Raw genomic sequence first — 23,973 nt, forward strand, 5'->3', positions numbered from 1 at the left:
GACAGTACTTGTCAATTGATTGTCTGATAATACGGTCCTAGCCAACTCACCCATCCTGAAGTCAATGTATCCCTCTCCACCACTCATCACTAGAACAGACCTTTCCTGCTGTTGTTGAGGGTGCTCCTCTACCAACTTGTCACTCCCCACTTCTGCTGCTCCGCCAGCACCTGACGGGATCACCTGACCTGGGGAGGGAGGACCTTCATCCAGTTAAAAGGCAGGAGGAGGAGAAGGAGAGGGAAGAGAAGTGAAATTACCTGGGACAGCCGTGAAGAACTTGACGGCATCTCGGTGACCATGGAAACAGAGCTGAGCGTGAGCCATGGAGCAGAAGGGTACAGAGGTTCCAGCTGTCACCTTGTCACTGTTCTCATCACCATACACACGGATTGTTCCACCAGGTTTACCTGGCCCCGCCGTCACCTTATTGGCTAGAGACAGAGCGAGAGAGAGATGAATCATTAAATAGAGAAAGGGTGAATAGATGGAGGGATGAGAGATAAATTAATAATTACATAGAGGGGAACGAGATGGGCAAAGAGACGGTGATGGAGAGAGAGATGCATTACTTCCCCTTACTGTCAGTGAGAGGTATAGAGATGATGACTCCATTGCCAGTGCCGACCCAGAGACGGTTACAGGACACCATGAGAGCTGTGATCCTGACAAACGAGAAGCCCAGCTTCCCCGTACCTGAGGGAGATCAACATGACTCATTATTAAGAAAATAAATAATGAAGTACAGGTCTATATTTCCTGTACGTGACTTGGGCTTTCTAACGCCATGAATCCCTGTTCCATATTAATCAGCTAACGAGGACACACAAACTCAAACAAGTTGCATTAGAAGCATAGAACACAACAACAGGTGTTTAAATGCCCTGGGTTCCTCACCCAGCATCTTGCTGACGTAGGGTTCTATGTCGACATCCTGCAGGTGTTGGTGTGTGTGGGCGTGGAACAGTCTCAGAGTAGAGTCCAGTCGGATCGACACCCAGATACCATCTCCATCCCACGCCAGCTGTCTCACCTGGCTCTCCTTACGGGGGTGGGCATCAAATGACTTCTACGGGGGGAGAGAGATGAGAGAGGATGGAAAAGGAGAGGAGGGTTACAACTATAATATGTGGATGGTTAGACTTGTGTGTTCAGTATGCGAGTCAGTCCGCCTGAGCCTGTGTGTTCAGTACGCAAGTCAGTCTGTCTGAGCCTGTGTGTTTAGTACGCGAGTCAGTCCGTCTGAGCCTGTGTGTTTAAGTACGCGAGTCAGTCCGTCTGAGCCTGTGTGTTTAGTATGCGAGTCAGTCCGTCTGAGCCTGTGTGTTTAGTATGCGAGTCAGTCCGTCTGAGCCTGCATGATTCCGTGTGTGTCAGGCATGCCTCTATCTTCATGGCTTTGGGCTGGACAACGTAGATCTTGTTCCTGAAGCCACACCAGACCTTGTCGTGAACCACGGTCATACAGCGGATAGAGTGGTGGGGTCTGCCCAGGTCTAACAGGTGGTAGTTGGTCAGATCCCACTGACCATCTGGAGGGGAAGGGGTGGGGGTTAGCACCAGCATATACAGTGCATTCAGAAAGTATTCAGACCCCTTGACTTTTTCCACTGTTATGTTACAGCCTTATTCTAAAATGCATTCAAACTTTTATTTTTTCCCCCACCCTCAATCTACACACAATACCCATAATGACAAAGCAAAAACAGGTGAATCCCCTTATATGGGATTCAAGTAGATGAACGGACACACAAACAAATGTAAGAAAGCATATGGAAACACGTCAGCCTTACCCACTCCTCTGTGGAAGATAGCCAGTGTTCCATCAGCCAGAGACACCAACACTCTCCCCTTCACATGGACGATGCCCAGGACAGAGTCCTTCAGCTTTATAGAGTGGAGACACTTCCTCCACTGGGCCACTGACGAGTGCACGTACACACTGACACACACACACACACGTTTGACTGATGAGATCAATATGAGATTGATAAACAGATCTGATTGATTAATTAGCAGATTGGCGTCTCACCATCCGTTCTGTGCCCCCAGCCACATGGTGGGTAAAACACTGCTCATCTTCTGGGCTTCTTCTCTCATCAGGTCCTGTTCCTCTGGGTTAGGGTTGGAGCTCACACCATCCTTTACCAGATCAGACTCCCTGAGAATGGAAACAGAATGTATAATGCGTGTTTGTGTGTGTGTTTTTGTTTGTCCGTGTGTGTGTGTGTGTGTTTGTCCATACCTCTGTGTGTAGTTGGCTGGCGACTTCCCAGGGCTAGTACTCTGAACACCCAGAGGGTCAGTGAAGACATGTTCAGTGTAGACTCCCCTCTGACTTAAGTCATGCTCCGGACCTGCGGGACCTGCACTGGCCTCTGTAGCTTCAGTAGCCTCCTCTGCAGCCTTGGAGTCTACACAGGGAGGAGGGAGAGAGAAGAAGAGTAGAATACTTTTTAAATGGACCGGGACCTGTAACCCTGTAGGGTAGACCTAGGAATTCAGCGGATCATTCCATGGAGAAAGTGGGGTGAAAGGGTTTAGTTTAGAGGTCTTCACTGGTCCGAGTGGGCCTGATATACCCGACAGTCGTAACTTGTCCCTCGGGACCGGGTCGGTCCTGTTTGATTGTCATCGGGTCTCGGTCTACGTACCTACAGCTGACAGACTGAATGGACCTGACCACAGCTCTGCATAGACTATAGCATATTTATTTTACGCTAATAAGGTGAATGTATTAACTTATAGAAGGCCTAGTCAACATATAAAGACCTACTTGTTAACCAGTAGACCAACTTGGCTGATAAACATAACATTTTTGTCACTCTGGTCCAATCGGGTCTAGGTTCCATTCGGGTTCCGGTCTGATTGTTCTCGGGTTCGTCCGGGTCCATGACCTCTCGTCTAGCTAGCAAACCCAGCAATCAACCACCTCTGGAACTAGCAAAGTATCCACTAACTCGGCACATCAGTCCAGTGTGACTAGATCAGTAGAAACTTCAGAGGGACGGCTCTTACCTGTGTCGGTCTCATTCTCTGGGCTTGCTGTCTGGGGGGTAGCCACCACCCCCTCAGTAGAGCAGCCAACCACATTGATCCCTGCCAGCACTCCAGCTTCGCCCCCTGAGCCACTACTGGTTGTGCTGGCTTCGAGAGTCCCGCCCTCAGCACTTGACCCCGCCTCCGGGTTATGGGGTACCTCCTCCCCTGCTGGGTAGTCAGTCTCTCTGGCACCTGACACACACGCAAGCACATATACACCCAAGACCACCATATATAAACGTGTACAAACAAACATGTTATGGTTAGCTACAATCAAAATAAATATACGTATTTTGCTGGGTCTTGAGTGCTCATATAAAAACGCACAAACACACAGACCTGGTACGCTGGCCATGCAGAGGACGTGGGAGTTGCAGACTAAGAAGTTCTCCAGGACGTTCCCAGGCTGGTTGGCGTCGATGACGATGACCTTCGTGGTGGCCTGAGTACTGGTACAGATCCAGACCAGAGAGGACAGCTCCTCCTGGTGATGCAGCTCCTTCTCCTGCTCCTACACCACACACACAAGTATTGTATGAGCGTGCCTGTATTGCATGAGCGTGCCTGTATTGTATGAGCGCATGTGTGTGTGTGTGTGCTGGCTGACCATGTGTGTTGTGTACATGTACCTTCAGGTCCTGGTCCAGTTTGTCCAGACTGCTCTGTGATCCTGTCTTCCTGCAACGGCTCTCAGGACCAGGGCTGGTCAGGTCACTGTAGAACACACTGGCTCCTACTATTGACCCCCCGTCACGAGTCTTACCCCCTGACAGGTTCACACCTACAGCACACCACAGCTATGGGAGGGAGACACACAGTTAGCAATATGTCCCTATATATAGAGAGACATACAAGGTAAGAATAGGTGTAGAGATCAGTTTGTGAGCGGAGCTGAGCGGTCCTTTCCTACTGCTCTTCTAAAAACCACTCATCGCTCATAGGAAGAGAAACTGCTGCTCCAAATTCGCTCCATTCATTAAAAATCACAATTGAACCAAAACCCATCTATTTTTGTGACTACCCAGACCTACCATTTTGTTTTGAAGTATTGAAACCAAATCATATGACCTGAAGGAAAAGTATTTGAATAAACATGAAAAGATGAATGTAAGAAGCGCTCATCATTTCAAATAGGCTACATGTCATATTAAACAGCATATAAACAATCTAAATAGATCAGGAGCCAGACAGGGAGCCTAAGAAGGAACAAAATTGAATTACTTAGCCTATATTATTTAAAACATGTCAAGGCTATAGGCTACAAAGAAATACATTGTGAAGCATTAGCGAGCGCTACACCAGACTGGCAGGGACATTAAGTGCTCAGCATTTGAAAACAACATTTTGTTGTATTTGTTAGGTTCTGACAAACAGAGTGAAAAACTAACAGACAACTAATCAAAGCTTAAACCAAGTTTATTCACCAACTGGGTCAAACAGCTGAAAAGACAAAGATATGTCTCCCCCAGCACAAGCATTTATACCCTCCTTTAGGCAGAGTCTCCTCCTTGCACCTCTAAACACCACATCTTTGTTGTCAGGCATGTTAAGTTACGTGTAATAATACATTTAAAAAAAAAAGTTCCTTCTCCCTTCATCTGACCTGAGTCCACATTCCTCACAAATCCATAGCTATCCAACTTTATCAGTGACCGCAACCAAGTGATTTCCTTTTCCCTTACGTAACTCTCCAGACCCATACTTCTTATCCACCCTCCATTGATCCCACCATATACATTCCTCATAAAACAACCCTATCAAAACAGATAAATCTCCTTGAGAGGTAATAGAGGTAATATGAGGTAATATGCCTGGCCTATTGGGATAAAATCAATGATGGCCTATTGTATAGATAATAGAACAAAAATCAACAAAAAACTTAGAGAGATCTGATTTTTAGTTTATAAATACTTTGCAACAATGACACAGCTAGCTACTCACCTCGTTCCTTTCTGTTAGTATGTAACGTACTAAGTACTTTCGGGATACCAGTCTTTCCTGACCCCATAATGATTCTTTAGTTGTGGACACTACATTACCACACGCCCTGCCCTCTCTTGTGCTTGGACCTTTTCATCTTTGTAAATCACCTGATTTTGCACCTGTGTGCTTTATCAGTTTCTTTATGAAAATATTTAGCATACTAGATGACAGAAACTAAAGCAAGGGCTATTAGCAGCACACAAATAAACTGCAAATGCATGCTGGGCATGGCCTGAGCTTGTGAAGTGAGCGCTACTGGAGCGGGCGAGAAGGCCGAAGCGCCATCCTTTGGGAAACTCACTCCACGCTCCAGTCAAATTGGGCACGCTCCGCTCTAGCTCACATACTCTGGTATACACACCTTCATGGTAGCATCTTTCTCATCCAGTGGTCGGAGGTAGACCGGTACAGGTAGATTCTTCATCTTGTTCTCTGACGTCTGACCACCGTTGGCCACCTGTAAAATAAAATTGTGTGGTCAAAATACCTGGAGTTGCTTAACCTAACGTAACCTACAGCCCGTATATTAAAAGTCAGCCATATTAAGTAATCCACAAAGAGACTTGAACTACCTTGAATTTCTGTGGCAGGCTCCACCCATAGGCCTGTACCCGGCCATCCTCTTCCTTCTCAACGTGGGCTTTCACCTGTCTGTACTGGGCTCTCTTCTGCTCCCTACGAGACACCATGTTGCCCGCCTCAGACCTGAACGGGGGGATGCATAAAAAAAAAACTCCCATCTATTCTGGACACACAATCTGGCATAGATAGATAAATAAACAGAATAGATGGGGGCATGGAGGTGGGGCCAAAGTAGGATTAAATCCTTGATGAGTGAAAGGCTGCATTAATAATTGGGTGGATCATGAGTAGATGTCTCCAACACTCACTCCTCATTGAGGAAGTCGAAGGCCTTGCTCTTGTCACTGGGTAGCTGTTGCAGTGCTGCGCTCCTCTTCTTCACGGAGGGCTGGACCTGGGACGAGGGGGCGTTGTACTTCACATTGACTGGAGCCGCCTCCGCCGGCTTCTTAGCTGCTCCACCACTTGAACTGAACAACCGGCTGAAACTGGAGGACGGAGGGAGGGATGGAGAGAGGGAAACAGGGATGGAGGGAGGAAGAAGGTAGAAAGAAAGAGCAGACAGAGACACATATAGAGGGGTGGACAAAGCAGCAGCGGCAGGGTTTAAGGGATAAATATTCAAATCAAGGGTTGATTTACACCCCCCCCACCCCCAAGACAACACCAACAACCAAAAGGAGGGTTTAACAGCGAGCCAGTCTCCACTCAGCAATTTTACAGGGGTTGGGAGAGCAGGGAATGCATTGGTTAATACTGTAACATGAACCCGGCAGTTAGTATGTCAACACAGAACACAACAAAAGTTACAAACTATTACTGCTAATCCCAGCTGTAGACAACGCTTGTTAAGTAAGAGTGAGATGATAAGGCTAGATCCAAAAATATCAGGATTCTTTCTGTTTAAGATCAAATATCTACAGTCCATCAGGTCAAAACATAGACTATGACCCTCTCCATATAGCAGAAAATAGCCTTCCCTTTTGGTAACAACCTCAGTCTGTCAATTCAGAAATCTGTCCAATCACAGATGGCATACTGCACCTGAAACTGGAATACAACCATCTATTCCACCGTATGCCCAGTTTCTCATCACAACCCCATCACACACACCCTCCCACATCCCAACAAACCTCCTGCACACATATGACAAACAACAACAACCACAGGCATGATAACAGAGACAGAGGGACCAGAGGGCAACAGGAAAGACAAGGGATTTCTTCATCAATAAACATGCATTTACATTTGTTCACGCACACACCGCCTCTTCAACAAATAAATGCTTTACCCTCTGCCTAAAATATAAGTAAATTATTAGTCAGATGCATTACACCCCTCTCCAACAATACATGTAATTCATAAATTAACCACACACCATAGCCATTCCTACTGAAACTCAACAGGGAGAGCATGTATTGGGAAATGGCTATTTACAAGACATTTAAGTTAAATACATTTCATATGCATACTAGGTAGGTGAATCGTATTCAAAACTTTTGACAAAGAGGATAAGTGTTGGTTTTCCTTAGGAGTTTTCAAAAAATGTGAGCTCACTCCGACTTTAAATGAAAACAAAATGTCACTTGAAGTAAAAAGCCATTCCCTGATCAGGCAGGCACTCCCTGCATGTTTTGTTAATGTTGTTTGTTAAAAACCAGATTCAAGAAGACACTTAGCATGGCAAAGGTTTACCTACACGCTGGAGATCAAAACGCGATGTAAAAAAAACATATAATAAAGACAAAATTGAAAACAAAAAGGGGAAAACAGAATCAATGATGGTCAACAATCATCGTAGTCACTTTAGCTTCAGGTATGGTATGACACCTCTGAGATGAGGAGTGTACAGAGAAATACAAAGAGAACACAAAAAAGCAGAGACAAAAAAGAAAAGAGTAAAGAAAATTAGATAGAAAGGAGTGGTAGTAGAAAAAGGAGTGGTAGTAGAAAAAGGAGGGGTGGTGAAAAAAGAGGGGCAGTAGAAAAAGGAGTGGTAGTAGAAAAAGGAGTGGTAGTAGAAAAAGGAGTGGTAGTAGAAAAAGGAGTGGTAGTAGAAAAAGGAGTGGTAGTAGAAAAAGGAGTGGTAGTAGAAAAAGGAGTGGTAGTAGAAAAAGGAGTGGTAGTAGAAAAAGGAGTGGTAGTAGGAAAAAGGAGTGGTAGTAGAAAAAAGGAGTGGTAGTAGAAAAAGGGAGTGGTAGTAGAAAAAGGGAGTGGTAGTAGAAAAAGGGAGTGGTAGTAGAAAAAGGGAGTGGTAGTAGAAAAAGGAGTGGTAGTAGAAAAAGGAGTGGTAGTAGAAAAAGGAGGGGTAGTAGAAAAAGGAGGGGTAGTAGAAAAAGGAGGGGTAGTAGAAAAAGGAGGGGTAGTAGAAAAAGGAGGGGTAGTAGAAAAAGGAGGGGTAGTAGAAAAAGGAGGGGTAGTAGAAAAAGGAGGAGTAGTAGAAAAAGGAGTGGTAGTAGAAAAAGGAGGGTAGTAGAAAAAGGAGGGGTAGGTGAAAAAGGAGGGGCGGTAGAAAAAGGAGGGGCAGTAGAAAAAGGAGTGGTAGTAGAAAAAGGAGTGGTAGTAGAAAAAGGAGTGGTAGTAGAAAAAGGAGTGGTAGTAGAAAAAGGAGGGGTAGTAGAAAAAGGAGGGGTAGTAGAAAAAGGAGGGGTAGTAGAAAAGGGAGTGGTAGTAGAAAAGGAGTGGTAGTAGAAAAGGGAGTGGTAGTAGAAAAAGGAGTGGTAGTAGAAAAAGGAGTGGTAGTAGAAAAAGGAGGGGTAGTAGAAAAAGGAGGGGTAGTAGAAAAAGGAGGGGTAGTAGAAAAGGGAGTGGTAGTAGAAAAAGGAGGGGTAGTAGAAAAGGGAGTGGTAGTAGAAAAAGGAGTGGTAGTAGAAAAAGGAGTGGTAGTAGAAAAAGGAGTGGTAGTAGAAAAAGGAGGGGTAGTAGAAAAGGGAGTGGTAGTAGAAAAAGGAGGGGTAGTAGAAAAAGGAGGGGTAGTAGAAAAGGGAGTGGTAGTAGAAAAAGGAGGGGTAGTAGAAAAGGGAGTGGTAGTAGAAAAAGGAGTGGTAGTAGAAAAAGGAGGGGTAGTAGAAAAAGGAGGGGTAGTAGAAAAGGGAGTGGTAGTAGAAAAAGGAGGGGTAGTAGAAAAGGGAGTGGTAGTAGAAAAAGGAGTGGTAGTAGAAAAAGGAGGGGTAGTAGAAAAGGGAGTGGTAGTAGAAAAAGGAGGGGTAGTAGAAAAGGGAGTGGTAGTAGAAAAAGGAGGGGTGGTGAAAAAGGAGGGGTGGTGAAAAAGGAGTGGTAGTAGAAAAAGGAGTGGTAGTAGAAAAAGGAGTGGTAGTAGAAAAAGGAGTGGTAGTAGAAAAAGGAGGGGTAGTAGAAAAAGGAGGGGTAGTAGAAAAAGGAGTGGTAGTAGAAAAAGGAGTGGTAGTAGAAAAAGGAGGGGTAGTAGAAAAGGGAGTGGTAGTAGAAAAAGGAGGGGTGGTGAAAAAGGAGGGGTAGTACAAAAAGGAGGGGTAGTAGAAAAAGGAGGGGTAGTAGAAAAAGGAGGGGTAGTAGAAAAAGGAGGGGTGGTGAAAAAGGAGGGGTAGTAGAAAAAGGAGGGGTAGTAGAAAAAGGAGGGGTGAAAAAGGAGGGGTGAAAAAGGAGGGGTAGTAGAAAAAGGAGGGGTAGTAGAAAAAGGAGGGGTGAAAAAGGAGGGGTAGTAGAAAAAGGAGGGGTAGTAGAAAAAGGAGGGGTAGTAGAAAAAGGAGGGGTAGTAGAAAAAGGAGGGGTGGTAGAAAAAGGAGGGGTAGTAGAAAAAGGAGGGGTAGTAGAAAAAGGAGGGGTAGTAGAAAAAGGAGTGGTAGTAGAAAAAGGAGTGAAGTGGTAGTAGAAAAAGGAGTGAAGTGGTAGTAGGAAAGGAGTGAAGTGGTAGTAGGAAAGGAGTGAAGTGGTAGTAGGAAAGGAGTGAAGTGGTAGTAGGAAAGGAATGGAGTGGTAGTAGGAAAGGAATGGAGTGGTAGTAGGAAAGGAGTGAAGTGGTAGTAGGAAAGGAGTGAAGTGGTAGTAGGAAAGGAGTGAAGTGGTAGTAGGAAAGGAGTGAAGTGGTAGTAGGAAAGGAGTGAAGTGGTAGTAGGAAAGGAGTGAAGTGGTAGTAGGAAAGGAGTGAAGTGGTAGTAGGAAAGGAGTGAAGTGGTAGTAGGAAAGGAGTGAAGTGGTAGTAGGAAAGGAGTGAAGTGGTAGTAGGAAAGGAGTGAAGTGGTAGTAGGAAAGGAGTGAAGTGGTAGTAGGAAAGGAATGGAGTGGTAGTAGGAAAGGAGTGATGGTGAAAAAGGAGGGAATCTTACAACTGCCAGATGCTGGATTTCTTCTTGTCTGCGGTGGCAGGGTTCTCTCTAGATGCTCTGAGGGAAGATAACAACATATTTCATGGAGTCATCACTATTCAGCTGAGACAAAAACGATCTTGTTCCTCAACTAGCTAGAGTCGCCAAAGACGGAACGCACTAGAAGGGGTGCATGTTTATCAATAAGAACAATGTGTGGGTGGAACACAGAAGACAAAAACTCCTAAATATGCACCACTTTGTTTTGGAGTAGCTCAGCTTTAAAAGGCGCTGCTTGGTCAATCCGATGTCTGCATTGGCGGTCATGCGGCCTCTGCAGAAGTCAGAGCAGAGCAGTGCAGAGGTTTTGAGCAGAGCTGTCATCAAGTGAGTGTATGATTATACAGGACCTCCAGCCGCCACCTACCGTCAACCAATCCTGTCAATGTGGAGCTATACGGAGCCCTCCGCATTGTTACAAAATTTGGGAGGCCCACAGTGGCACTAAATTTGGCCTCCGCAACTGCGTCACATCATCTATACGAAGCCTTTTTGAATCAAGCATAAATTGGCTCTTAGTTACAAGACTCCCCTCCTCCCTCCCCCTCTTCTCACCGTATCATCTCTGTCCATCGTACAGCTTCCTGTAGCTCCATCAGTCTCTCCTTGTACTGGTTCCTCTCCATGAGGACTCTGGCCATCTCTACCCTGGTGAACCTCTTCCTCTGAGCCGTGGGAACATCTGCCTGCCAGGAGTGGTATCAGCACCCTCATTAGACACTTCCACAAACAACTCACACACACACAAACAACTCACACACACAAACAACTCACACACACAAACAACTCACACACACAAACTCACATCTTCCTCACTCTTGGTCTTCACTTTGTCTTCCTCTGCCACCCGAACCCTAAGAGAGAGAAACACACCATGTGATGAACACACATCGGGGGGACACATACCGGAGATGAACACACACACCAGACACACACATGCTTGAGATGAACACACACAGGAGATGCCTGGGGATCCCATATTAATCTCAACAGGGGAACGAACAGACAGAGAGAAGGAAGGCAGAGTAAAGACTGACCTCCTGAGTTCCTCCTCTAGCTCCTTGTTCTTCTCCTCCAGTCTGGTCTTGGCCTGAGTCACAGCCTCCAGCTCTCCCTGCAACACCTCCTTCTCACACGACAGCTCATCTACACGCGCTATCAGGTCATTCTTCACCACATTCAACGCATTTCTGACACAACCGTGAGGACAGAGATTAGTCAGCATGATCATTAGGCCCTACACCAACTTTCTCTGGGCCACTGTTTCTGCATCCTGGTCCTGGGGACACAAAGAGGTGCACATTTCTGTTTTTGTCCTAGCATTACACACCTGATTCCACTAATCAACTCATAATCAAAACTTTGATTAATGGAATTGGGTGTTTAGTTCTAGGACAAAAACAGAAATGTGCACCTCTGATTCCAGGACCAGGATTCAGAAACACTGCGCTAGGTGAACTCTTTGACGAAAGCTAAATCCCTCTGTGAACAGAAGGTGGCAGTAGTGGGAATTTACTACACAACGTGGGACATTCTTGCTCTGGCAAATTAATAATGTTCCATTGATTTCTTGAGCATGGATGCAGGTGATTTGAAAACACGCCTTACTTGGTCTCCAGCAGCTGAGTGTTCTCATGGATGAGGTGCTCCACTTCACGACCCATACCTTCGAGGAAAAGGAGGGATGAAAAGGAAACATTTTTAATAAGAAATGGGAATTCCTCCAGTCTAAAATGGAACGATATAAAACAACATGATACACACATTCCTTCAGTCTTACCAAGAAAGTTAAGGTCTGAGTCTGACACCCATGCTGGCAATGTGAGGTAGAAAACAAAACTGATTAACTTGACAAGATCGTCTTACAGCACAACTTGACTCTATGGGGACTCCACCAGGTCAATATACAGCCTAAAGAACACCTAACCTACAACCTCACAAAAAGGGAGCCCCACTGTATATTTTAGTCATAGTTTGGAAGCTAAAAAGGGAGAACTAGGGAGAGGGTGATGAGTGATAAGGGAGAAAATGCAAGGGGTGTGAATGGAATGGTTGATACACACCAGAAAACTCATCTGAAGAGAAGAACCAGGAAAATATGAAATAATGAGATGAAGTATGCAGTATGGAAATAAAGTTAATGTGAAAGGGGAGAAATAGCAAATATTTTCTGTAGAAAGGGGAGTCCATCCTAGTATATATGGCAAGTACACACAAGTGCCAGTCAAGTTTTTGCCATTCATTTGGGACTGAGGTAAAGTTTTCCAGATTTACCCAGGGTGTGGGTATGAGATGATGGTCTTGGAATAGGTAAGTGGCAAGTGTCTACAGGGGTCGTGTCTTACCGAGCAGGTCGGCCCCCTCGTCCATGTCTGCTATGTCTACTTCCATGTCGGGTCCTGCCGAGGACAGCTCCGCAAACAAAGACTCTGTGTTCCTGTCGAACGCCATGTTTTCTATACCTACTCCTTTAGAAGGAGTACTGGAGAGAGGGATGGGAGGAGGGAGGTGGAACGGGGAGAGATGGATCGGGGGAGGGAGAGAGCGGGAGGTCATCTGAGTGACCACAGCTTCAATACACTGCATCATGAAATAAAGTGTTTGTTTTCATATCCGGCTGCAAGGACCAAGCTGGAAGCGATTGTCTGTACAGTTTGACAGATAAATGATGATTGTATGTTCAGGATAGAGATGCAGAGATGGAGATAGAAACACTAGTTCCTGTTGACCCTACCTGGCGTCTTTGTAGCCACTGAGGTCCATGTCCAGTTCAGGAGTGGACTCTATGATGGACTGCACCTCTGATGACTTAGTGTTATCATCTTCTGCGTCTGTAGAGGAGATGGAATAACATGTTAGAGTACTAACCTTCTGGGACAAATGGGTACATTTGACATGGTGAATACAGTGGTGAGGCCAATGTGATGCCAAACACATTTTAGTAGGTTTTCTAATGTAACAAAATCCAAGTCCCCCAACATAGCCAATCCCCATGTTATCTCAGTTTATGCCCTGGAGCTACAGTACTGACCTGTGAGAGGTCCTGACCCTCCTCTGACTCCTGCTCCTCTCAGCTCAGAGTCCTGTCCCTCCTGTACTGTGGTGTTCTTACTGCTGATGTTCTCTGGCTTCCTGTCACTTCTGTCCAGGTTCCTGTTCAGACCCTCGCTCAGTTCCTCTAACTCTTCCTGGTGGGGCGTGCCCACAGATGCCATGGCAACATCAGACGCAGAAGTAGACATGGGAGTGGCCGACATAGACCCGCCCCCTTGACTGGACATTGGGGAGACAGATATGGAGCCGCCGCTTTGCGTGGACATTGGGGTAACCGACTTTGAGTCCACCCCTTGAGATGAAATAGGGGTACTGGATTTGGACTCTTCTTGAGAAGACATCAGGGTGGCCGATTTAGAGCCACCTTGCTGCGAGGACATTTTGGAGCCTGCTCCTTGGCTGGACATAGGGGTCCCCGACTTGGAGGCCCCTTTAGGAGACATAGGTGGGTTGGACTTGGAGCCTCCACGGTTAGCATTTGACATCTCATCCTACCGAAGAGAAAGAGGAAGAATAAATTAAATAATGACAGATGGTCATTCTCAAGTAGGCTTCTTTCTCTCAAAAAGGAATAAGCATATTTGAAAAAAAGTTAGCCAATGCAACAAAACCATTAATGCTCAGTCAAAAGGCAATGGTATAAAGGCAATGGTATAAAAGTGCATAAAACAAAAACAAGAAAACTAAATGCAGTTTAAACCAACCAGAAAAACATCTAAATTCAAATCAAAGTCGTTAGATCACAGTTAGAAAACAAAACAAACATGTTGTAGTATATTCTACAGCTACGGCTAGTTGATTGGGTTGAAGTACAGCTGGTGCTCTCTATGCATTAGTAATCCTAGCAAGCCGTCTGAACCCCTGAAAGACTGCGATGCATCTGAAATGGCACCCTACTCCCTATATAGTGCACTACTTTTGGTCAGAGCCCCATAGGGCTGAAAGTAATGCACTACATAGGGAATAGGGATCATTTAAGATTCAGCCCCACGGTCACACCCCGGTCCAGGTGAGGAACCCGCTTGGGTTGCATGCAGCTGGCAATGTACTATGATCTATGGTGGCATAAAGGCTAGATTACGCTTTTATGAGACAACGTCGTATTCGTCGTCAACAACACAGCAATTACAGGCCATAAAAACAACGCGGTAGTTTGGACCTGGTTCTGTTTAGCCTGCTGATTGGCCGAAAGCCTCTGCCATCTGCTTGGGGAGTATGGCGCCCCCAACTGGTTAAGAGAAAAATGACAACAAAGGCCTGTTTATAGCCGCAATCACAACTGGCCACAATCAAAACACAGAGGTATAAAGATTACAAAGGGGGGGCAATCAGAAGAGATAGAACAACAGATTTATGTTGAAACAAGATTATTGCAAAGTCTTTAAGTATCTATCGATATTTACACACTGAACAAAAATAAAATGCAACATGTTTCATGAGCTGAAATAAACATTTATTTACAGCCCTATTGGTGAGCATTTCTCCTGTGCCAAGATAATTCATCCACCTGACAGGTCTGGCATATCAAGAAGCTGATTAAACAGCATGATCATTATACAGGTGCAACTTGTGTTGTGGACAATGAAAGGCCACTTTAAAATGTGCAGTTTTGTCACAACACAATGCCACAGATGTCAAAACGCCACAAGTTGAGGGAGATTGCAATTGGCATGCTGGCTGCAGGAATATCCACCAGAGCTGCTGCCAGAGAAATAAATGTTAATTTCTCTACCATAAACTGCCTCCAATGTAATTTTAGAGAATTTGGCAGTATATCCAACCGGCCTCACAATCACAGCTCCCAAGTGGGTGGGCCTATGCCCTCCAAGGCCCACCCATGGCTGCACCCCTGCCCAGTCATGTCAAATCCATAGATTAAGGCCTAATTAATTTATTTCAATTGACTGATTTCCTTATATGAACTGTAACTCAGTAAAATCTTTTAAATTGTTGCAGTTCAACTCATCCCAAACGGGTTGAGGTCGGGTGATTGTGGAGGCCAGGTCATCTGATGCAGCTCTCCATCCCACTCCTTCTTGGTCAAATAGCCCTTACAAAGCCTGGAGGTGTGTTGGGTCATTGTCCTGTTGAAAAACAAATGATTGGCCCACAAAGCACATGGGAAGGCGTATCACTGCAGAATGCTGTGGTAGCCATGCTGGTTAAGTGTGCCTTGAATTCTAAATAATTAACAGACAGTGTTACCAGCAAAGCACCACCACACCACCTCCATGCTTCACGGTGGGAACCACACACGAGGAGATCATCCGGTCACCTAATCTGCATCTCACAATGACACGGCTGTTGGAACCCAAAATCAAAAATGTGGAGTCAGACCAAAATGACAGATTTCCACTGGTCTAATGTCCATCGCTCGTGTTTCTTGTCCCAAGCAAGTCTCCTCTGCTTATTAGTGTCCTTTAGTAGTGGTTTCCTTGCAGCAATTTGACCATGAAGGCCTGATTCACGCAGTCTCCTCTGAACAGTAGAGATGTTTCTGTTACTTGAACTCTGTGAAGCATTTATTTGGGCTGTAATCTGAGGTGCAGTTAACTCTAATGAACTTATCTTCTGCAGCAGAAGTAACTCTGGCGGTCCTCATGAGAGCCAGTTTCATCATAGCACTTGATGGTTTTTGCAACTGCACTTGAAATTTAACGGATTGACTGAACTTCATGTCTTAAAGTAATGATGGACTGTCGTTTCTCTTTGCTTATTTGAGCATTTCTTACCATAATATGGACTTGGTCTTTTACCAATAGTATACTACCCCTACCTTGTCACAACACAACTGATTGGCTCAAATGCATTAAGAAAGAAATTCCACAAATTAACTTTTACCAAGGCATACCTGTTGAAACCTGCCGTTTCCAGGTTCCATTACAGGCTCAAAATGGCCAGAAACAAAGGACTCTCTTCAGCAACTCGTCAGTCTTTTCGTGTTCTGAGAAATTAAGGCTATTCCATGCGAGAAATTGCCAGTTTGAGAAACGGACTCCTCACAAGTCCTCAACTGAAGATCTCGTACAACGCTGTGTACTACTCCCTTCACAGAACAGCGCAAACTGGCCCTAACCAGAACAGAAAGAGGAGTGGGAGGCCTGAGCAAGAGGACAAGTACATTAGAGTGTCTAGTTTGGGATACAGATGCCTCACAAGTCCTCAACTGGCAGCTTAATTAAATAGTACCCGTAAAACACCAGTCTCAACGTCAACAGTGAAGAGGCGACTCCGGGATGCTGGCCTTCTAGGCAGAGTTGCAAAGAAAAAGCCATATCTCAGACTGGCCAATAAAAAGAAAAGATTAAGATGGGCAAAATAAACAGACACTGGACAGAAAAACAATGCCTAGAAGGCGAGCATCTTGGCAATTTCTCACATGGAATAGCCCTCATTTCTCAGAGCAAGAAAAGACTGACGAGTTCAGAAGAAAAGTATTTGTTTCTGGCCATTTTGATCCTGTAAATCGAACCCACAAATGCTGATGCTCCAGATACTCAACCAGTCTAAAGTAGTACAGTTTTATTGCTTCTTTAAATCAGCACAACAGTTTTCAGCTGTGCTAACATAATTGCAAAAGGGTTTTCTAATGATCAACTTGAATTAGCAAACACAACGTGCCATTGGAACACAGGAGTGATGGTTGCTGATAATGGGCTGCTGTACACCTACAGTTGAAATACACTTAGGTTGGAGTCATAACTTTTTCAACCACTCCACAAACATCTACTTTGTGCATGACACAAGTAATTTTTCCAACAATTGTTTACAGACAGATTATTTCACTTATAATTCCAGTGGGTCAGAAGTGTACATAGTCAACTTAGTCTATCTTTTTAAACAGCTTTGGAAATTCCAGAAAATTATGTCATGGCTTTAGAAGCTTCTCATAGGCTAATTGACAATTTGAGTCAATTGGTGGTGTACCTGTGGATGTATTTCAAGGCCTACCTTTAAACTCAGTGCCTCTTTGCTTGACATCATGGGAAAATCTAAAGAAATCAGCCAAGACCTCAGAAAACAAATTATAGACCTCCACAAGTCTGGTTCATCCTTGGGAGCAATATCCAAACACCTGAAGGTACCACATTCATCTGTACAAACAATAGTGCGCAAGAATAAACACTATGAGACTACGCAGCCGTCATACCACTCAGAAAGGGAGACGCATTCTGTCTCCTAGAGATGAACGTACTTTGGTGCGAAAAGTGCAAATCAATCCCAGAACAACAGCAAAGGACCTTGTGAAGATGCTGGAGGAAACAGCTGATCATCCTCTCAGTGTAACAACACCTGCACAGGATCGGCACATCCGAACATCACAGCTGCGGGACAGGTACAGGATGGCAACAACTGCCCTAGTTCCACCAGGAATGCACAATGCCCCCATCAGTGCTCAGACTGTCCGCAATAGACAGAGAGGCTGGACTGAGGGCTTGTAGGCCTGTCGTAAGGCAGGTCCACACCAGACATCACTGGCAACAACGTCGCCTATGGGTACAAACCCACCGCCGCTGGACCAGACAGGACTGGCAAAAAGTGCTCTTCACTGACGAGTCTGGATTTTGTCTCACCAGGGGTGATGGTCGGATTTGTGTTTATCGTTGAAGGAATGAGCGTTACACGAGGCCTGTACTCTGGAACAGGATCGATTTGGAGGTGGAGGGTCCGTCATGGTCTGGGGCGGTGTGTCACAGCATCATCGGACTGAGCTTGTTGTCATTTCAGGCAATCTCAACGCTGTGCATTATAGGGAAGACATCCTCCTCCCTCATGTGGTACCCTTCCTGCAGGCTCATCCTGACATGACCCTCCAGCATGACATACAAATATTTACACATGTTCAGTTTGCTGAAAATAAACGCAGTTGACAGTGAGAAGACGTTTCTTTTTTGCTGAGTTTATATATAGATGTATACACACACGTACAGTTGAAGTCGGAAGTTTACATACACCTTAGCCAAATACATTTAAACTCAGTTTTTCACAATTCACAAAATTCCATCTTATTTTAAGAATGTGAAATGTCAGAATAATAGTAGAGAGAATTATTTATTTCAGCTTTTATTTCTTTCATCACATTCCCAGTGGGTCAGAAGTTTACATACACACACTCAATTAGTATTTGGTAGCATTGCCTTGAAATTGTTTAACTTGAGTCAAACGTTTTGGGTAGCCTTCCAGAAGCTTCCCACAATAAGTTGGGTGAATTTTGGCTCATTCCTCCTGACAGAGCTGGTGTAACAGAGTCGGGTTTGTAGGCCTCCTTGCTCGCACATGCTTTTTCAGTTCTGCCCACAAATGTTCTATAGGATTGAGGTCAGGGATTTATGATGGCCACTCCAATACCTTGACTTCGTTGGATGGTCATTATGGCCAAACAGTTCAATTTTTATTTCATCAGACCAGAGAACATTTCTCCAAAAAGTACGATCTTTGTCCCCATGTGCAGTTGCAAACCGTAGTCTGGCTTTATTATGGTGGTTTTTGAGCAGTGGCTTCTTCCTTGCTGAGCGGCCTTTCAGGTTAAAGGCACAGTCAACTTAGTCTATGTAAACTTCTGACCCACTGCAATTGTGACACAGTGAATTATAAGTGAAATAATCTGTCTGTAAACAATTGTTGGAAAAATTACTTGTGTCACGCAAAAAGTAGATGTCCTAACCGACCTGCCAAAACTATAGTTTGTTAACAATAAATTTGTGGAGTGGTTGAAAAACAGGTTTTAATGACTCCAACCTAAGTGTATGTAAACTTATGACTTAAACTGTATATACATATATATTATATATACACGTATGTATGCAAATATACACACACTTATTTTTTCCTGGCGAGACACGCTTTTAAATGGGTAGTTGTTGGCTTAATGACTGGAAGTCTATGGGAACACCCACCAGTACTGAAAACAAATCCTATGGGAAACACTGGTGTGTGCAAACTGGAGACAGATAGAATCAGCGGGGGAGAGGGAGAGAGCGAAAGAGAGGGAGAGAGAGAAAGAGACAGTGGGAGAGGGGGAGGAGTGTAACCAAAAACTGTAAATCTTTGGGAAATGTCGAATCGGAGGTGTCACACAAAGGCATCCCTGTGAGTCTGAACTGTGGGAGTCTGATGAAAAGGCTGTGTGTGTGTGTGCTAAAAAGTCAGCATGAGAGATCCACAGTGACACCTCTATTGTGCCAGAGGCATCTAAAGTGAGAAAGACAGTTTAGTGGGATCAGGGATTGAGAAAGCAAAGGTTTAGTCTATGTAGAAATAGACTAAATGTAGAAAATGTAGAAAATATGATTTAGCAGCAGCCAGGACTGAGATTCAACATGAATAGATGAAACCTAAGTGCCAGTCCCATATCTTACGTCAAATATTGTCTTGCAATCTCTGACATGAAATACCCCTCTTCCTGGTACCGGAATTATTCCATTTGACCCCCGTGTAGAAGAATATCACAACAAATGAATACTTAAAATCAGCCCATCATGAATGAGTATTCATGATAGAACTTTTCTCACAGCGTGGTTTCTATGGGCAACTGTGGGGAGGTTCTAGCATGGCCCTGGCAGAAAGCAGCCCTTCGGTCTGCTCCGACACTCTGTCCTGTTTCTCTGTTAGACTCTTCTCTCGCTCCTCTGTTCCCCTCTTCCCCTGTTCTCTCACTCTCTCCTCTGTTCTACCCTTCCCCTGCTCCCGAATGGTACCACTTCCTCTCTCCCCATGGGCCCTCAGCCACACAGACACACTCATACCCCACCCCCCTGCTTAGGCATTCCAGGCACACTGATTCAAGTCTCCCTCTCAATCGTGCTTTGGTACTGCAGACACACTGAATCAAGCTTCCTTTTCAATAAGCCTTCCCATCCTCCGGCAGGGTGATGGGTTGAAAGCGTATGTTTCCACAAAGACACAGAGTCTTTGGGCCAAATTACCCCTGCCTTACGTCACCCCTCAGAGTTCTGGGAAATGCTAAGAGGAGGCATGGGGGATGTTCAGGTCTGAGGGTACGGTCATTCATCTTAGATTGCAGACTTAAACCACCGAGTACACTTTGTACTCACACAGTGAATTTGTGAAAAGTCTTTCCAAAACAGTGGCTGCATGATAGAACAACGTTGGCACCGGAGAAAAGCGATTGACAGGTGGGAAGTAGATTGTTACCTTAAGGCTGGTGTTGGAGTGAGGGTGGCTCAGGTCATTATATCTCCAGGGTTCAGACGGTGTTTCCACGGTTTCCCTCTGTGGGTCAGGGGTCAAATCACTTCCTGGTAACTGGAATAACCCCATGGAGATGGGACGTTCCTTCCTGGATTCAGAGAAAGAAGAGGGGGAGGAATATTCAGTATTGACAGAATAAGGGAGAAGAGATGGATTGTTGATTGCTGGTCTCATCTCCATGGGGTTATTTTTTTCCTCATTGCACTTTCTGTGAGTCATAGAGCTATGAACTTAAATCTGTATTTACCTCATTTCTACTAGAGGTTGACCAATTATGATTTTTCCATGCCAACACCAATACCGATTATTGGAGGACCAAAAAAACCTGATACCGATTAATCTACCGATTATATATATATATATATATATATGTAATAATGACAACTACAACAACACTGAATGAACAATGAACACTTTTATTTTAACTTAATATAATACATAAATAAAATCAATTTAGTCTCAAAAAAAGAATGTAACATGTTCAATTTGGTTTAAATAATGCAAAAACAGTGTAGGAGAAGAAAGTAAAAGTGCAATATGTGCCATGTAAAAAAGCTAACGTTTACGTTCCTTGCTCAGAACATGAGAACATATGAAAGCTGGTGGTTCCTTTAAACATCAGTCTTCCATATTCCCAGTTAAGTTTTAGGTTGTCATTATTATAGGCATTATGACGCGTCAACTATTTCACGCTACACCATTTGTATTTTATATACCTTTGACTATTGGATGTTCTTATAGGCACATAATATTGCCAGCCTAATCTCGGTAGTTGATAGGCTTGAAGTCATAAACAGCGCTGTGCTTCAAGCATGGCTAAGAGCTGCTGGCAAATGCAGGAAAGTGCTGTTTGAATGAATGCTTACGAGCCTGCTGCTGCCTTCCGCAGCTCAGTCAGACTGCTCTATCAAATAATAGACATAATTATAATAAACACAGAAATACGAGCCTTAGGTCATTAATATGGTCAAATCTGGAAACTATCATTTCGGAATCAAAACGTTTATTCTTTCAGTGAAATACGGAACCATTCCGTATTTTATCGAACGGGTGGCAACCCTAAGTCTAAATATTGCTTACATTGCACAACCTTCAATGTTGTAATTATGTAAAATTCTGGCAAATGAATGAAGGTCTTTGTTAGGAAGAAATGGTCTTCAGACAGTTCGCAACGAGCCAGGCAGCCCAAACTGCTGAGAAGAGAAGTGATATAATTTCCCTAGTTAATATTGCCTGCTAACAACAATTTATTTTAACTAAATATGCAGGTTTAAAAATATATACTTGTGTATTGATTTTAAGAAAAGGAATTGATGTTTATGGTTAGGTACATTGGTGCAACGATTGTGCTTTTTTCATGAATGCTCTTTTGTTAAATTATCACCCGTTTGGCGAAGTTGAAGTAGGCTGTGATTCGATGATAAATGAACTGGCACCGCATTGATTATATGCAACACAGGACAAGCTAGTTAAACTAGTAAATTTCATCAACAATGTGTAGTTAACTTGTGATTATGTTAAGATTTAATGTTTTTAATAAGATAAGTTTAAAGCTAGCTAGCAACTTACCTTGGCTCCTTGCAGACACCAGGTCCTTTTGATGCTGCACTCGCGTAACAGGTGGTCAGCCTGCCACGCAGTCTCCTCGTGGATTGCAATGTAAATCGGCATCCAAAAATGCAGATTACCGATTGTTATGAAAACTTCGGCCAATTGGCCATGCCGATTAATCGGTCCACCTCTAATTTCTACCAGCATGTCACATGAGTAACCAGAGGAAAATTAACTCGACCACCTTTACGCCACACAGAGATGCATACAAAGCACTCCCTCGCCCTCCAATTGGAAAATCTGACCATAATTATATCCTCCTGCTTACAAGCAAAAAATGAAGAAGGAAGTACCAGTGGCTTAATATGGAAGTGGTCAGATGAGGCAGGACAGTTTTGCTAGCACAGACTAGAATATGTTCTGGGATTCATCTAATGGCATTGAGGAGTATACCACCTCAGTCACCGGCCTCATCAATAAGTGCATCTACGACGTCATCCCCACACGTACATATCCCAACCAGAAGACATGGATTACATGCAACATCCGCACCGAGCTAAAGGCTAGAGCTTCCGCTTTCAAGGAGCGGGACACTAATCCAGACACTTATAAGAAATCCCGCTATGCCCTCAGACGAACCATCAAACAAGCAAAGCATCAATACAGGACTAAGATTGAATCATACTACAACGGCTCCGATGCTCGTTGGATGTGGCAGGGCTTGCAAACTATTACGGACTACAAAAGGGAAACCCAGCTGCAAGCTGCCCAGTGACGTGAGCCTACCAGACAGGCTAAATGCCTTTTACGCTCGAGTCGAGGAAAGCAACACTGAAGCATGCATGAGAGCACCAGCTGTTCCGGATGACTGGGTGATCACGTTCTCCCTAGCCGATGTGAGCAAGACCTTTAAAACAGGTCAACATTTTTTATATATATTTTTTATTTTACCTTTATTTAACTAGGCAAGTCAGTTCAGAACAAATTCTTATTTTCAATGACGGCCTAGGAACAGTGGGTTAACTGCCTTGTTCAGGGGCAGAAAGACAGATTTTTACTTTGTCAGATCAGGGATTTGATCTTGCAACCTTTCGGTTACTAGAACAATGCTCTAACCACTATGCTACCTGCCGCCCCACAAGGCTGCAGTGCCAGACGGATTACCAGGACATGTACTCAGAGCATGTCTAGACCAACTGGCAAGTGTCTCGTTGACATTTTCAACCTCTCCCTGACTGAGTCTGTAATATCAGCATGTTTCAAGCAGACCACCATATTCCCTGTGCCCAAGAAAGCAAAGGTAACCTGCCTAAATAGCACTCACGTCAGTAGAAATTAACTGCTTTGAAAGGCTGGTCATGGCTCACATCAACACCATCATCCCGGAAGCCCTAGACCCACTGCAATTCGCATACCATCCCGTCAGCTCCACAGATGACGCAATCGCACTCCAAACTGCCCTTTCCCACCTGGACAAAAGGAACACCTATGTGAGAATGCTGTTCATTGACTACAGCTCAGAATTCAAACACCACAGTGCCCACAAAGCTCATCACTAAGCTAAGGACCCTGATCCTCAACACGGGGGCCACTCAGGTGTGCCTGATTAGTCCCCTCCTATACTCCCTGTTCACCCATGACTGTGTGGCTAAGCACGACTCCAACACCATCATTAAGTTTGCTGACGACAAAAGTGGTAGGCCTGATCACCGACAACGATGAGGTAGCCTACAGGCAGGAGGTCAGAGACCTGGCAGTGTGGTGCCAGGACAACAACCTCTCCCTCAATGTAAGCAAGACAAAAGAGCTGATCGTGGAAGAGGATGGAAAAGGATGGCAGAACACGCCCCCATTCACATCAACGGGGCTGTAGTGGAGCGGGTCGAGAGCTTCAAGTTTCTTGGTGTCCACATCACCAATAAACTATCATGGTCCATGCACACCAAGCCAGTCACGGAGAGGGCACGACAACACCTTTTCCCCCTCAGGAGACTGAAAAGATGGCGCATATTTGGCGCATGTGACAAATAACAATTGATTTGAAAGAGTTTCAAAAAGGTATTGACGGTATTGAAAAACCCTCCCGTGGCTACAGTGGGGCAAAAAAGTATTTAGTCAGCCACCAATTGTGCAAGTTCTCCCACTTAAAAGGATGAGAGAGGCCTGTAATTTTCATCATAGGTACACTTCTAGGTAAACTATGACA

The 23,973-nt window shown here is 44.6% G+C and overlaps 1 protein-coding gene across 9 annotated transcripts in view; it reads right to left on the minus strand.

Moving 5' to 3' along the window:
- LOC110502839 (C-Jun-amino-terminal kinase-interacting protein 4) overlaps window positions 1–23,973 on the minus strand; it is a 55,614-nt gene that overhangs the window by 2,229 nt on the left and 29,412 nt on the right. For 2 of the 9 annotated variants that reach the window (XM_036960557.1, XM_036960556.1), the window contains 24 exons: window positions 20,160–20,304; window positions 14,164–14,232; window positions 12,982–13,495; window positions 12,685–12,781; window positions 12,296–12,432; window positions 11,559–11,616; window positions 10,988–11,140; window positions 10,756–10,804; window positions 10,506–10,636; window positions 9,911–9,968; window positions 5,916–6,097; window positions 5,598–5,730; window positions 5,387–5,482; window positions 3,672–3,839; window positions 3,382–3,553; window positions 3,019–3,234; window positions 2,246–2,414; window positions 2,033–2,161; window positions 1,794–1,942; window positions 1,384–1,532; window positions 898–1,069; window positions 583–696; window positions 261–434; window positions 51–203 (listed from right to left, as the gene is read on the minus strand). In XM_036960557.1, coding sequence (XP_036816452.1) covers window positions 51–203; window positions 261–434; window positions 583–696; window positions 898–1,069; window positions 1,384–1,532; window positions 1,794–1,942; window positions 2,033–2,161; window positions 2,246–2,414; window positions 3,019–3,234; window positions 3,382–3,553; window positions 3,672–3,839; window positions 5,387–5,482; window positions 5,598–5,730; window positions 5,916–6,097; window positions 9,911–9,968; window positions 10,506–10,636; window positions 10,756–10,804; window positions 10,988–11,140; window positions 11,559–11,616; window positions 12,296–12,432; window positions 12,685–12,781; window positions 12,982–13,495; window positions 14,164–14,232; window positions 20,160–20,304 — 3,587 coding nt within the window. Of the gene's footprint in view, window positions 1–50; window positions 204–260; window positions 435–582; window positions 697–897; window positions 1,070–1,383; window positions 1,533–1,793; window positions 1,943–2,032; window positions 2,162–2,245; window positions 2,415–3,018; window positions 3,235–3,381; window positions 3,554–3,671; window positions 3,840–5,386; window positions 5,483–5,597; window positions 5,731–5,915; window positions 6,098–7,306; window positions 7,310–9,910; window positions 9,969–10,505; window positions 10,637–10,755; window positions 10,805–10,987; window positions 11,141–11,558; window positions 11,617–12,295; window positions 12,433–12,684; window positions 12,782–12,981; window positions 13,496–14,163; window positions 14,233–20,159; window positions 20,305–23,973 lie in introns of all 9 variants that reach the window. The other 7 variants (XM_021581170.2, XM_021581171.2, XM_036960555.1 and 4 more) reach the window with 5 other exon arrangements.

Source organism: Oncorhynchus mykiss, chromosome 23 (assembly GCF_013265735.2).
Source record: "Oncorhynchus mykiss isolate Arlee chromosome 23, USDA_OmykA_1.1, whole genome shotgun sequence".
In the NCBI taxonomy this organism is placed as follows: Eukaryota; Metazoa; Chordata; class Actinopteri; order Salmoniformes; family Salmonidae; genus Oncorhynchus; species Oncorhynchus mykiss.